At 38.2% G+C, this 14055-nt stretch overlaps 1 protein-coding gene across 1 annotated transcript in view; it reads left to right on the top strand.

The window, feature by feature from the left end:
- The window catches only part of NBEA (neurobeachin), a 459425-nt gene that overhangs the window by 337299 nt on the left and 108071 nt on the right, over positions 1 to 14055 (top strand). The window contains exon 41 of the mRNA XM_063126967.1: positions 13460 to 13577. Within this exon, the coding sequence (XP_062983037.1) occupies positions 13460 to 13577 (118 nt within the window). The remainder of the gene's footprint in view (positions 1 to 13459; positions 13578 to 14055) is intronic.

The raw sequence follows: 14055 nt of genomic DNA, 5'->3' as shown, positions 1-14055 counted from the left end.
TCGGCTGTCTAGGAGGCTGGGCAGCGCGCGTTAAAGTTAGCGCGCCGTCGCCCCGCTTCCATGCCGGCTCAGCCGGCCTGGTCTAGCAAGGCCCTAAGTCAGCTGTGGTCTCCAAATCTAATAAATAAAAAAAAGAAATGTTGGCTAATCTGTAATTTCTAGCATTTTATATTCCACATTAAAATTGTGCTGATTTATTTTTAGTCACGAAAGTGTGGCTAGAGCGGTGATGAGGAATCAGAGAGACAATTGTTCATATCTAGAAAGTCCCTTTCTGGGCCTTTTAATTAATTAACCTTATTGCAATAAAAGCAAAAATATTCTTCATCATTCGAAGAGGAAAAAAAGAAAGAAACCTTGAAACCATGCATTGATCCTGGTTTTCAATCCTGTTTTTCAGAGTTCACCAGTTCAGAAGTAACAGCTAACTATGGTTTTCCACAAATCAGGAAGTATCTCAATTGCTCTGGGTCTGAGAACCAGAGAATCATTCCAGGTTGGTCTTGTAGCACCAAAAACCATGGTTTGATGGCTGAATCAATGTTGTGGCATTAGTGTGTGCCAATGACATCTGGAATTCACAGATCCTCTAAGAAACCCCATGCAATATCAGAGCTTGCAGATTTCCTTTTGCAATTGCAGTTCCTCATGATACATCAGATGCTACTCTGGAACATCTCTTTACTTTCAGGAGCAGCTTTAGGGGATTCATGAAGGCTGTGGTAGGAAGGAGAGCTGCTACGATGTTCGAACTTATGTGGAATTTTCCTGCATTGGCTTCCAACCAACATATTTTGAAAATATATACTCTTTCTCATTTTAACGATATATTCCTTTTATACCACAAGTACAAGAGTTTGACATTAGTCTACACAGAATGCATCAGAACTGTTGGTTAGAACTGGTTACATCCTCACTCACCTTAAGTTAGCACCTACTGGATAGAGTTAGAAATCTAATATAATTTAGCATAGTAATCCACACCTAATTATTTCCCTATTTTTACCCTTTTGTTACAAAGTAATTCTCATTCCATAACCATTTTTAAACATTTTTGCCCTGAGGAACTCCCCCCCCCCCTCAAAAATAAAAGACTCTCTTTTGCCTCCCACCCTCAAGCTCCAAACTGGAACTAATTTCAATGGCAGAAAGTGGTGGATATAGGCAGGAAAACACATTACTTCTATCATCCCCTTCCGAAAACAACCATCTGTTTAGAAACTGCTTTATGTTTCTTAGACTTATGTTTCTTAGGCAGAATCTTCATGTACTTCTTTTCATTCCTTTTAGCAGGACTCTGCATCCTCTAGCTGATTTATTTTTAGCATACAGAATATGAAAAATGCAATACAATTCAAATTTATAATTTCACGATGAGAAGTATCTAATGTAGGCTAGACTGATGAAATATTTCTCAGCTGTTAAGGTATATGTACATATTTGCACTGTGTTGGCAGTAGCTAGGTAAAATGAAGGTAACGTTCCCAACAGATTATAAAGTAGAGATTAATGTTAAATTTGGATAGCAGAAATCTGATTGCTTACTATAATGGAAAAAAGGTTAATATTTTAAAGCAAGGCTAAAGGTTGACAGGAGAAAAATTGAATTTGTTTGCAAAAAGAAATTTGTTTCTTTAAGTGAAAATTGGGGTCAGGAGGTCAGAGCTTTCTTTGCTTCTAGATGAATAAAATGAATTGAATAATGCCACTGTAAGCCAGCAATATGTAAGCTAATGACAAAACAGTGCAATAGAAGTTTGAGTACAGATACGGTATATGACAAAAATATATGGTACATATAAACATTTTAACCACTTACTTTGTATGTCAGATTCATCTTTCAAACAGATGATAAAATAACTTCCATTCATTTGTGGTTACTAATATTCCTTTGTTTCCATTTTATTTTTTCCTAATGGGTTTTATTATCCATTACAGGAAAAGCATCCCACTGAGGGATACTTCCAATGGTCAAATCCATCACAACTCAAATAAAAGGTTGTGCAGTCCCTACAATCCAAAAGCAAGATAGGTATCAAACTAACATCTAATGGCCACAATCCAGGAGTGAGCTAAATATGCTTAAACCGTTTGGTTTTAGTGGGGTTAAGTAGGCTTAACTCTGTGTTGGATTGTAACCAAACAGAAGGCAATTGCCACCTTAATCCAACACAGTGATGTCAGCAGGGCGGAAAACCTTTCTAAATTTGTCAGTACCCTGCAACAAATGCTTTCATATGCACAATCTGTTTCAAAATTGTTTGAACAAAACAGGAAATGTAAATTCTCTCACATTTCTTAAGATAGTATACATGGGGTTCCCAGACAATCCACAATCCCAGCATTGACCAGACCAAGACTTGCTTAGGTTCAGCAAGGTTGCTTCATCTTGTGCAACACTTTGATCTCATGTTCATACAAGAGCTTGGTCTCTCATACAGTTTTTTTCTACCCCACTTCTTGATTGCTCCTGTGGTTGACAAAGCAGAGATTGCCTGAGGGAGCACCATTGGGGCAGTGTGGTTAGTGCATGCGCTATCTGCCCAATCGATGTAGTCATAGGAAAATACATTCTCACACTGCATGGTATATGTTATGGTATATGCACTTTTCCCTATGTCGATGCTAATTTTTGTAGGAAAATTTTTACATATGAAGTAGCCATCAGTAATGTCAGATAGTGATCATGAAAATGAATAGAGTGATCCATTATCTTTGATAAAATATAAAGCAATTTCTTTGGTTACAAACATTGATTTTACTTGAACAGTATTGTGGATGATTTTGTACTATAAAAAGTAAGTTGTATGTATACATTATTTCTGCAATACTTCATGCTCCTGTAACCAGAGTCAACTTTATATTCCTTTTATTTCCTCTATTCTTACTGTTTTAATTCTCACTTGTTAACTTGGTGTATGTATACCATGGATCTATGGCCTCCAATTCATGCATTTCATTAAGTAGCCCATTACCTGTGAAAATTAATGTCATAATAACCTATTTAGTAAGGTGCAGCAGTACATTTTCTGCCACAAACTAACACTGATAATCTTCTTGGATTTTTCCTGGATTTGTTTTCACAGAGTTATAAAATTGGAATGGATATTCCAAAACAAGCCTTTCTAACTTTGTTGTTGTTTCATTGGTTATAAACCCTCTGCAAGCAGCAGGAATCCCTCCAAAGCTAACCTTGTTATGCATCTCTATCTCACTGATGAATTCTCTTGGCTATATGGTGGGGAGTGACTTCAAATCAATCGTTTATCCTTAAGGGCTGAATCCACCTAAGCTAATCCAACTAACTACCTAATTTTCTGGATTCATTGACCCTGTTCAGAGGACATGCTAAGGCACAGTGGTTAAGCTTTTTGAGTGAAACATTATGGCTTAGCGTGTCATGTGAACCATGTCTTAGCATGTTGTGTGAACCATTCCTAGCCATGGTGGCTACATAACCACGGTTTAAACACACTCACAAACTATTTCCTGCAAAAGGATTTTTGGCCTAACCATGGCATACTGTGTTGTCTGAACAGGCCCAGTGATAGAGGGCATGTCTACATCTTAGGGTGTAGAGGGCGGCAGGGGGAGGGGAGGATCATGGACTTAACTGCTTCCGCGATCCTCCCCCAGTATATTGACAGCCACGCGACATCCCAGAAAAAAAGAGGGACATTGCGGCTACCTTTTTTTAATTATTATTATTAACGGGAGACAGAGCGCAATTGTGCTCCACCAAAAAGTGAGCTTAAAAAACAAACAAATCCGAACCTGCTCCACCGTGTCAACAGAATGCTTGACTAGATGGACCCTTAGTCTGATCCAGCTTGGCTCTTCTTACGTTCTTAACCTGGTGGAAAGGGAGAAAAAGTTCTCTATCCACTTCCTCCACATCCATGCATAACTTATAAATGTCTGTCACAGCTCCTGTTAGTCATTTTTTAAAAATTAAAAATTCCCAAATACTTTAGCCTTTCCTTTTAAGTAAGATGTTTTTATCTCCTCAGTCAGTTTGGTTGCCTTTTCTGCACCTTTCTGATATCCTTTTTCAGATGGTACAACCAGAACTGGGCACAATATTCCAAAAGTAACTACATCATCGATTTTATGTAATGGCATTATAATACTAGCTGTCTTGGGTTTTCACAAGGCTGCCATCCATAAATGGGTCCACTTCATCTTCTGAAAAGGTTCTTGGAAGTACAAGTTTAGAGACTTGTCCAGACTTAGTCTCATTGATTTCAGTGGGTCAATTCTAACTATGACTAATTCTGGCTCAAACCCAAAATGTCTGTCCACATGTTTGTTGACCTTCTCAACTCCAAAAGGTCCATGAGGCAGGACTCCCCCACCCCTTAGCTTCTCTTGTTTTATTTGAGCTGTTTCTTGAGGGGTCCAAGTTTTTGAAGGCTGGCAGGACAATCAATCCTGCATTAGAGATAAGCTCTCTGTTCTTGTGGCAAAAATGTAAATCTGGCAAAAATGTAAATCTGGCTGAATTATAAAGTGCAAAATCCCAATGGCTTTGATCCTTACTAGGCATCAGCGAACAGAAGGAGCCCTTCATTCATAGATAGGTATGGAAGAGCCCTCTGGCAGAAAAGTGGGGGCACAAGCAGCTGCAGGGGAAAGAGGAATCGGTGAAAGTCAGTGTGCCTCCTTGTGGGAGAAGCATCCATGAATGGAGCTCCACTCAGGAGATACTTCTCCAAATGGAAAAGAATTCAGTATCTCAGCTAATATTCTGATTTTAATCTGGACAGTTTGGTTACATTTATTCTGCAAAGTATCTGTCCCTGTTGGAGAGCCTGCATCTATCATTAGGCACATACCACTACATATTAATTAACCTATATACTGACCAGTATAACTGACCATCTGAGAAGTATAAAATACTGATACGAAAAAGTAAAATAAAGTTGCTTGGAGGAGAAGTATAAAAATAGTTGGAGTGGTATAGGCAAAGTGTATCAGAAAGGGAAAGAAGAGAGAGAATCAGACCAAGTACAGTATGCTTTCCTCCTGACTCTAAAAAGGAAACTAGAACATTTTAATGAATTGTATTCTTTTGCTGACAGAAGACAGTAATGAAACCCACTGATAAGGCATGTTTCACCGTCACCACCCTCTTTTAGTAACTGGGTCTCAGAGGATAATTATGTGTAATGAATGATGTAAGGATTCTGTTAGGAAAAAAACATTTTATTGTTCAAGATGTATATGATAGAATTTATTCATGTTAATATTCCTTGTCCTAGGGTATGAAGCTATATGAGATCTTAAAGGAAGCATAAAACAACTTAAAATTCAATAAATAAAAGCTATATTACTGTGGAAAAAAGAGCCTTTTTAATGTTTCATTCTCTATTACAGTAACACACTAAAATGAAAACAGCTTGAAAATAAAACACCCCTCCCACAAAACTGCTATTATCTCCATTTGGGGGGAAAGACATATACTAATATCATACCTGTATTCCACCCTTCTCAGCTTCCAAGCAAGGCTAACAACAGCATGGGAAGGGAGCGATTTCAAATGGGGCAAATGGTGTAAAGGAAAAGATTAAACTTCAAGCACGAATGCTCCAATCAAACCCTCTCTCTTCCCAGCAGCTTTGAAAGAAAGCAAATTTGGGAGATCCAATCACAGAATGCATCTGTTTGGGCCCTGATTAAACCAATTAAAGCTTATATGCCTAAATACTGTACATATGCACTGGAGGCCAAATTAGGGTGGTATGGTGAATGTTGATCTGGTAGTATTTAGTGCCTGTGTATTTGATAGGCCAGGCTCAAAATTCTTGCAACATAATTTCTTAATTACATTGGAAGAGTTTGCATGGCTGTTGCTTGCTAGCAGTTGTTTGGTATACCCCTAATTAACTTCATGCAGCATTTAGAATCTTGTCCTAGGAAGTATTTTTGGTTTTGTACTTAGAGGCAATACATTTTCTTTGAAATGTACTTCCATTGCATTGTTCGTGATACTTGTTCTTGTTTTCAAATGGTTACTAACTTACTATTTACTACTGATTTTTAGATATGTTGCCTTGCAGTTTATATGAACTAATGAAGGCTCAGGGAAGAGAAAGATTTTACAGTTCTTCTTAGCCAAAATGTTCATTTCCATAGGGAAATTTCCTTGAACTGTAGTAGAGGCAATATGCTCCAATGTAATTAGTTAATAGATCTATAAGTGTAATGCACTCAAAAGCGAGTTAGTGTAAAACAATGTATGACTTTACAATTTATTATTCTGTGAGACAAATAATTTTCAAATATTTTACAGTGGTACTTCCATTTTCATTACCTTAGAATCAGTAGCCATTTATTTGTGTAGACCAGAGAGGTGGATATGGTCTCTTACGTTGGTCCACCTTTGCGGCTGTCTTAGAAAAGATTATTCAAGGCCCTGTTAATATGACTTAGCATGAAATATATTTACTGATAACTTCTTTTAAAATGTCTGTCTGGAGAACAATGTGTAATTGAACCAAATAGCATTATTTCAGTCTCTCTCTCTCTCTCTCTCTCTCTCTCTCTCTTTTCTTGAACCCATCTTTTCAGACTGAAAGCATGAAAAGTTATTTTCTGGTGGTGTGATTAGATTGGGGCTGAACTCTCCAGCTGGCAGGCCTGTCTATGACTGGCGGCGGCCCTGTCCCCAGTGCTTGTCATTTCCTGACATGCCTGACAGGATGGGGACAGCAGCCCTAGACAGGTTCATTAGATGGTGTTTTCTACAGCTGGGCTTAAAATAAAAATAAAATAAATAAATAAAAGGCCATGGTTTGTCAAGGCCCAAGCTGTAGGGGCCTTTCTTGTTGGTTTAAACCTAGTCCTTGTTTTGACAAATTTTGATCCGTGCACTTTTTAGATTTTCTGACACATTTTTGTTTCCCTCCCCTTTGGCCTGCACTTTGTGCTCTCTGCCTTGTTGCTGCTTCAAAATCCTAGCACAGCCTCCCCCAAGAGAGCATGGAGCATGCTTACCCAGGGCTTTAAAGAAAAATAGAGCCATACAGTAAACTAACAATAATTGTTCATTTCCATGGTGATCAGCACAATGACAAGGGGAAGAAAACCTTGGGACTCTCAGGAAGCCAATTACAAGAAAAGTCGAGAGTTTTTATGGTGCCAGAAACATGCCATTTACATGAGTACATGATATCATTACTAGCAATCTACGCTGTCAAATGTATTGCTCTGTGGTGCTGCCAGAAATAAAAGCTGTCTTCATAAAAACATTTTGCTTTCTTGAAAAGTGCCAGAGCTGAGTCTTTTTCTTAAAATGACAATATTTGAGACAATATAATAAAATTACACAAGATTATTATTTAATAGTTAGTTGGGACTGGTCATGGTACCCATTTAAATGGGTTATTTAAAATGTATGATTTCTTAATCAGATTTATAGCCCAGTCTATTCCATGGATGATTGTTGCATGTCATGGACATGATTTTATGTTGAATAACATGGTAGCCTGACCTGATCCTATAGAATAGAGCAGGACATAATTTCAGATAAATAAAATAAATACATGGTAAACGCCCCTGTTTTCTTGGCGGACATTTTTCTAATACAATTATATAAATGGATCTAATCCCTCTTATATCACAATTCCCATGCAATTGTGTAAAGGCATTCTTATTTCTATATTTATTATATAACTGAATAATCCCTTATTGAAATACTGTGCCCAGTAATTATTCCAATCATGTTAAACTGGTAATTAGAAAGTAATTATTGACTTGTTCAATTTACTAAATGCTGGCTATTATCTGTATACTACCTTCTATACCGATCCTTAGAGAGAGCCTATTAATTTTGGATATTTTAAGTAGTGAAAGAAGAGCCACATGCAAAATGCTTGTCTAATTACAAGGTTGCTATCAAGACACAAATGAAATTCTTTACTGGAATCATTTAGTTTGCTTCTTTGCGCCAAGCTGCTTGGCATATTACAGCCTTTTATGTTTGCTGCATTTAACGGCTTGTGGTATATCCAATGCAGCTGAAAGCCAACCCCTTCATTCATAGAAATCTGAGCACTTACCTTTCCTTTGTATTGTTAGTTACCGCTGCTTTAGTTTGTGGTCTCTATGACAACTGTTTAAATTGGGATGGGCAACTGTCATCTGGAGTATTACCGAAAGAAAAGTGTTAGTGAGCGCACAGTCCCATAGATAGAGCATTTCAATATAATCCAATTTTAATTGAGCTCCAGAGACTTTGATGTGCTGCAGAAGGTTGGGAGAGAGCTATTCCAGAGAGAAATTAAAGCAGCCCAGCAAGGCTTCACTACTCCAGACTGTCACCATTTTAAATAAGCATTAGCATCAGACTTAACCTTCCCCTATGGAACATCTCTTTCAGCCTTTTCCCGGCTTTTTTTTTTTTTTTTTTTTTTGCCATATGTTACAAAGGCAAAGGCACTTTCATCTTTCTATATACATTTTTACACCCTCTTGATTAGGTTTGAAAGGCATGTACTGGACTTGAGATGCATCAGAGGCTGTCTCTTGGACCTTGCTTTGCAGTTCATAAAAAGAAATAGAAAGCTGGAAAGGGATTAGTTAGCAATTGTCATCTGGCATGTGTTGGATTTTCTCTGCCCGATTTCTATGAAAGCAACTTAGCCTGATTCTAAAAAGTTAAAGATTAGACATAATTTTTAGCTTGGACTTATGCATTTCCCCCCTTGTAAGCGTGCAGATACTAGTTTATTTGAAGATGTGTGTACGAGATAAGAAAATCATCTTTAGCCATATGCACACAATATCCTTGTTTGCCAACAGGGTAGAGGCAAGAAAATAGCCACCAGGGAGTGGCAATCAACTATGAGACTGATATTGACTAATAGCAGTTGGAGATGATGGAATGTACGCTCTTTAAGAGATTGCAAACATTGAAAGAAGTCCCTCTTCATTTTAATAATAGTTCTTATTTCATTGCCTTGGGCGAAATGATTGCATTACTAGTATTAATTATGGCCATATGCAGAAAATACATTTATTCATTTTTATAAGGCATGCTATCCCCTGAAAAGACTTACAATAGAGAAGAATTGTAATATTGTAATGTATTATTTGATGACAATAGATATCATAAGTGAAACCTGAAACTATGTTGCAGTGTGGATTGTAACTGTTCGGTGGGCCAGGCACTTTCTTTCATGATACTCCATTATACTTCACCGTTGGTTTTCTGTCAGCATTCTGACAGAGCATTCAGCATTCTGTATCCACTGACTGTGCATGTGCATGTGTGCACCCTCTCCGTCAGTTGCTGATATTTGAGGTTTGCTGCCCTCTTGTGGAAGCATTCAGAGAAATAAAGCATTATTCCAGTAGCTATCCCCTTTGATGGAATTCTCCTCCTCCAAGAGCTCCCAGAGATGAGGGGCAGCCCATGCCAGAAGACCAGGAGGAGACTGGGCCCTTGCAGGAGATGGCTGTAGATCCATCTTCACGAGAGGTGGGGAACTATGCCTCTGAGACGGAGGCTCAGCCACCACCTAGCCCCTGAGAGGGTGGTGGCTTAAGAGGCAAGCAGAAGAAGCCCTGAGAGAAGGAGTACTCATTTGCAAAGGAAGGATCCTCATGACGATTTCTTTCAGAAGCCTCTAACCTGCTGCAGCTAAGTCCAGGGTGAGGCTCTGGAAGCTCCAGCTCCAGTTGAGACTTCCTAGCTGCTGGAACAACATCCTTATTCAGTTCTCAGTATCTTGTAACTTAACTTTCCTTGTTTCTTGTTTGGACTTATCTCTTGTGTTGCTGACCTGAGAACTCCTGCTAAGACCCTGCTCCTTGGACTATATTTCTTTTGGACTGTGGTTGTTTTAGACTGCTCACCTGTGCCTGACCTTTACTTTACCTTACATCCTGCTTTGGTCAGCTTCTCTTCCTGCCCATAACACTGGGTTTCTGACCTCAGCCTGCTCCTTAGACTGTCCCAGGATTGAGCATGTCCTGGCCTAAGCAGGACAGTGGCAAAAGTAATATAATAATGTTGCAAAATGAAGGTGCTCTTTCCCGTTAAGTTAAGTGGGAGTACGGGAACAGTAGGTCCTTCTGTTAACCATCTCCATGGGTATGGCTTGCAAAGTTACAGTCCAAGTACTGTTGAGGTGCTGTTTCTCTCTGTGAGTCGCTTCCATGCAGAGAGAGACCTACCTTAAGAAGGAGTAAAAGGAAAGCAAGGGATGAAGAGTCTCCCTCTTCTGTCTAGTCATCCGAATGCTCCCTGTGATTTATTGTGGGTCCTAAATGCAGCTGAATTTCAGATTCATCTGTAGTTCATCAATAATATTTCGTATACAGTAGTATCTTTCACATTCTGTATACTTTAGGGATCTCTTCTCATATTACCTCAGTGTTATAGGAATTTCCTTTCCCAAGCTGTATAAAGTAATTTTGAGATCCTGAGTTAAGAAGAGCCCTACTTAAAATGAATGACCGTTAAGGTCAGTGTCAATGTCTTTCTTAACTGCTATTAAGGTAAGAAGGAAGAATTCAGTCAAAAGAGGGAGTGTGCATTCTTGGGATGTTCCAATTTCTTTACTATGTTTAAGAGGAAACCAATGTTATATCTGTACCAGCTCATGTTGTTTGAAGTAACTAAATATCATATAATTTAAATCCTTGTCCAGAAAGCAGAGCCATTTATTCACATGTCTCCTACAAATGAATAGGCAGTATCTTATACTGCCGCTACACGTCCAGCTAGCAACCAATTATTTCCAAATAAATGTCTAAGGGTATTTTGCTGCTGGAACCCCCAAATTATTATACACCCTTAGATCCATCTTTACATTTAACATCCATTGAAGTGTGTCTTTCTTCCAAAATACCTTATACACAAACTAGTATAACTGCAAGAGTGATTGCTTTTGATTAACAAGTTTTGCATAGGCATGTGGTTTTAAGTTATCATATATCAAAGGAAATGCTAAAAGGCTATCAAAGAATATAGTGAGGTGACTTAATCAGTGTGCAATTAAATACACAGGAGACGACATCTGATGCTAGAAAGCTCCTTAATCTGGCAGACAAAGCCTTGCAAGATCTAGTAACTAGCAGTTCTGTCAGGAAAGTTCATTCTGGAAGAAGTTCCACTGAACAAATAACAGTGAAGAATATATTGGAATCTTCCAATCACTGGAATATATCTAGTAAATCCTTTATTACCTGGAAGTTTTAGTACAATATATGTTTACATAATGTGCAGATAGCTAAACTATATAAGGAACCACTATGTGATGGGGTCATGCACATGTTCAATCTCAAATAGAAGTGGTCCTTGAAGTCCCTTTGGGCCTTATACTTACATATCCAAGCTCTGCATCACTTTCACGGTTGTTAGCCAATTAGGGTTATTAATGCTGTAGGTTGAGTGTAGGGATGAATGACTAGCTTCCATGTTTTTCCCTTATTCTGGAATATCCACAATATAAATCTGAGGATATTTGGTCAAGCTAACTGCAACAGTAGACTCTATTAGCTGCCTAGTGGTGCTAGGCAATATACATGTACATAAAAATAAGATTTGCCAAATAAAAATGGTAGTTCTTACTTCTGGGTTGGGCCTTCTGGTTCAGGGGAGAGAGCATAGAGTTGATCAGGAGATAGAGATTCATCAGGGCAGATGTCAGCACAAAAGTTGTATATTTATATTTTCAAAACAACCAACTGAAGGACAGATTGCTCCTTGCTTTCTGACAACTGGCTTGAAAGCATTCAGGACAATTGAAGTAGGGGTTGTGCTGTTTTCCATCTGAGTAATGAAAAAGAAGAGAGGGGGAGCTGGTCCATCTTCAAATGCTTTAAAACATTACTCTAAAAATGGATCAGCATCAAGTGCCATTGAACTAGAAAAATGAAGTTATTCGCTGATGACTGCAACTGTTTCCTGTTCACCTTAAACTCAATTCACTTCTCTACAAAAATGGAAAGTTACAATAATTCCCCATGTTTTTCTATACAGCCACCTTCTAGGGGTCAACAGAGAATACCCGCCATATGAAATCCTGGAATCTAATTCATCGTAGTTTCCTTTCTGAATCATACTTCAGACTATAAATAACAACATGACTATGTTTTTTTTAAGTATTAATTTGATGTGGACAACTTTGCATCCCCTTTAAAGCATTAGGAAATTGTACAGACAAAATTTGTGAGGTTTGCGTGGGGATGTTAGCCTCCCCTCCCTACAAATTGCTATTTCTATTACCCTCTACTTGTGGATGTTGACTTTAAGAACCATGGTGGATTAGACCAAAGGTCCATCTAGTCCAGCATTCTGTTCACACAGTGGCCTACCAGCTGTTGACCAGGGACCCACAAGCAGGTTGACTTTCTGAAGGGGAGAGCCTCCTGTATCTGCAGAATATCTTCACACAATTTTGAATGCTAATTCCAGCATTCAAAATCATGTGTAGAGCCTCCATGGATACAGGACGCTCTCTCCTCAATAAAGTCACCCTCCATTTATAAGGGGCACAGACATGCTCCCTATTGGATTCCAGAGTTTCCTAATGCCAAAAGAAGGCTTGCATTTAAGCCAAAGGTGTAGCATACTCATGATTAAGTTCCATAGAATTTAATGATCCTTACTCTAGGAAATATACTTAGGATTGCAGCCTTAGATATTAACTCATATCATTAATTCCTAAAAAGTAGAAACTAAAAAACCTCAGAATTGGGATTTAATAATATTTTAGGGGTTTTTGATAATAACAATACATTTCGCTTTTAAATACCTAGATATTCTAGTTTCTTAAAAGCCAATATGTTGCTACAATAACAATTTCCTGCCATTGCAGTTGTCACAGTCAAAATATACTCTACTTGGTACATTTTTACATTTTACATTTTCCCACTTGTTTGTCCGTTCAAATCTGTGAAAGAGCTTCAGCTATTGGGCGGCATCAAAATGTAGGGCCAATCTGCATTAAGGTCAAATCCTGGCATTGTAATGTCTGGCTCACATGAGGCACTCATTGTTCTGACGCTATTTCTTCCTCACTATTCTTTTTTTGTTTTCATACTATGTTTTGAGTTCTTGCAATCTTTGTGTGCTTCAAAGTGATATGTGTTGCAATCTAGTGGTATTATAACTTCTACCAATGGGAGTGGTTTTAAAGCTGCAGCCACATTGCTCCACCTCTTCTCCTTGTCCTTCTTCTATTCCGTTTTTTTCCTTGAAAGGATATTGATGGGATTTGTGTGCAGTAAATCCATGATTTGAGTATACATGTCTATTTTTCACTGTGTAGCTTAGCTACACAGCTGTACAGCTGTGATCAACTACACATTGCTCAGTACATGAGGTGGGGTGGTAATATTCCACAGCATGCAAATTCTTCAGAATATAAGAAAATACATCCTAAGTTAAATTGGCTTTTGTTAGCAGCCCCAAAACCAGCTTTCAATAAGTGTTCTTTTTCTTTTGTAGGTTCTTGCTTATACCGAAGGCCTTCATGGAAAATGGATGTTCAGTGAAATTCGAGCTGTTTTCTCCAGACGTTATCTTCTTCAGAATACAGCCTTGGAGGTGTTTATGGCAAACAGAAGTATGTTTACTATGTTTGTTTGTTTTTAGTAAATGTTGGCCCAGGATTTGATATGATGCATTTTTAAAATTGTAGCATAATGCTTTAAAATCATTTGGATAAGAAATATATTGCATCTTCGAGAGGTGCAGTTTTATGCACACTTATTTGAAAGTCAGCCTCACTGAACACCGTGGGACTTACTTCTGTTTAAAAGTGGGTAGGTTTGTATTGTAAGGCTATCCTAATTCTATCTTGGGATGATTTGAGGTACCTAATGGACCTCTCAATTTATAAGGAAACTGTTGCTGCTATCATGAAGTAGACCAAATGTTTCCACCAAGCAAAGTAGAATAACTGATTCCATTTCTGCCCCCTGCCCCCAGATGAATGTAGCTCTGCCATATTCTAGTGAATATAGAGCATCCATCAATCACACATCAAAAAAAGAGAAATTTATCTACTGCATTATTGAACCAATGCTGTGTACAACAAGGAA

Source organism: Elgaria multicarinata, chromosome 5 (assembly GCF_023053635.1).
Source record: "Elgaria multicarinata webbii isolate HBS135686 ecotype San Diego chromosome 5, rElgMul1.1.pri, whole genome shotgun sequence".
In the NCBI taxonomy this organism is placed as follows: Eukaryota; Metazoa; Chordata; class Lepidosauria; order Squamata; family Anguidae; genus Elgaria; species Elgaria multicarinata.
Note: the sequence above shows the minus strand (reverse complement) of the source record. Positions and strands in the feature narration are given on the sequence as shown.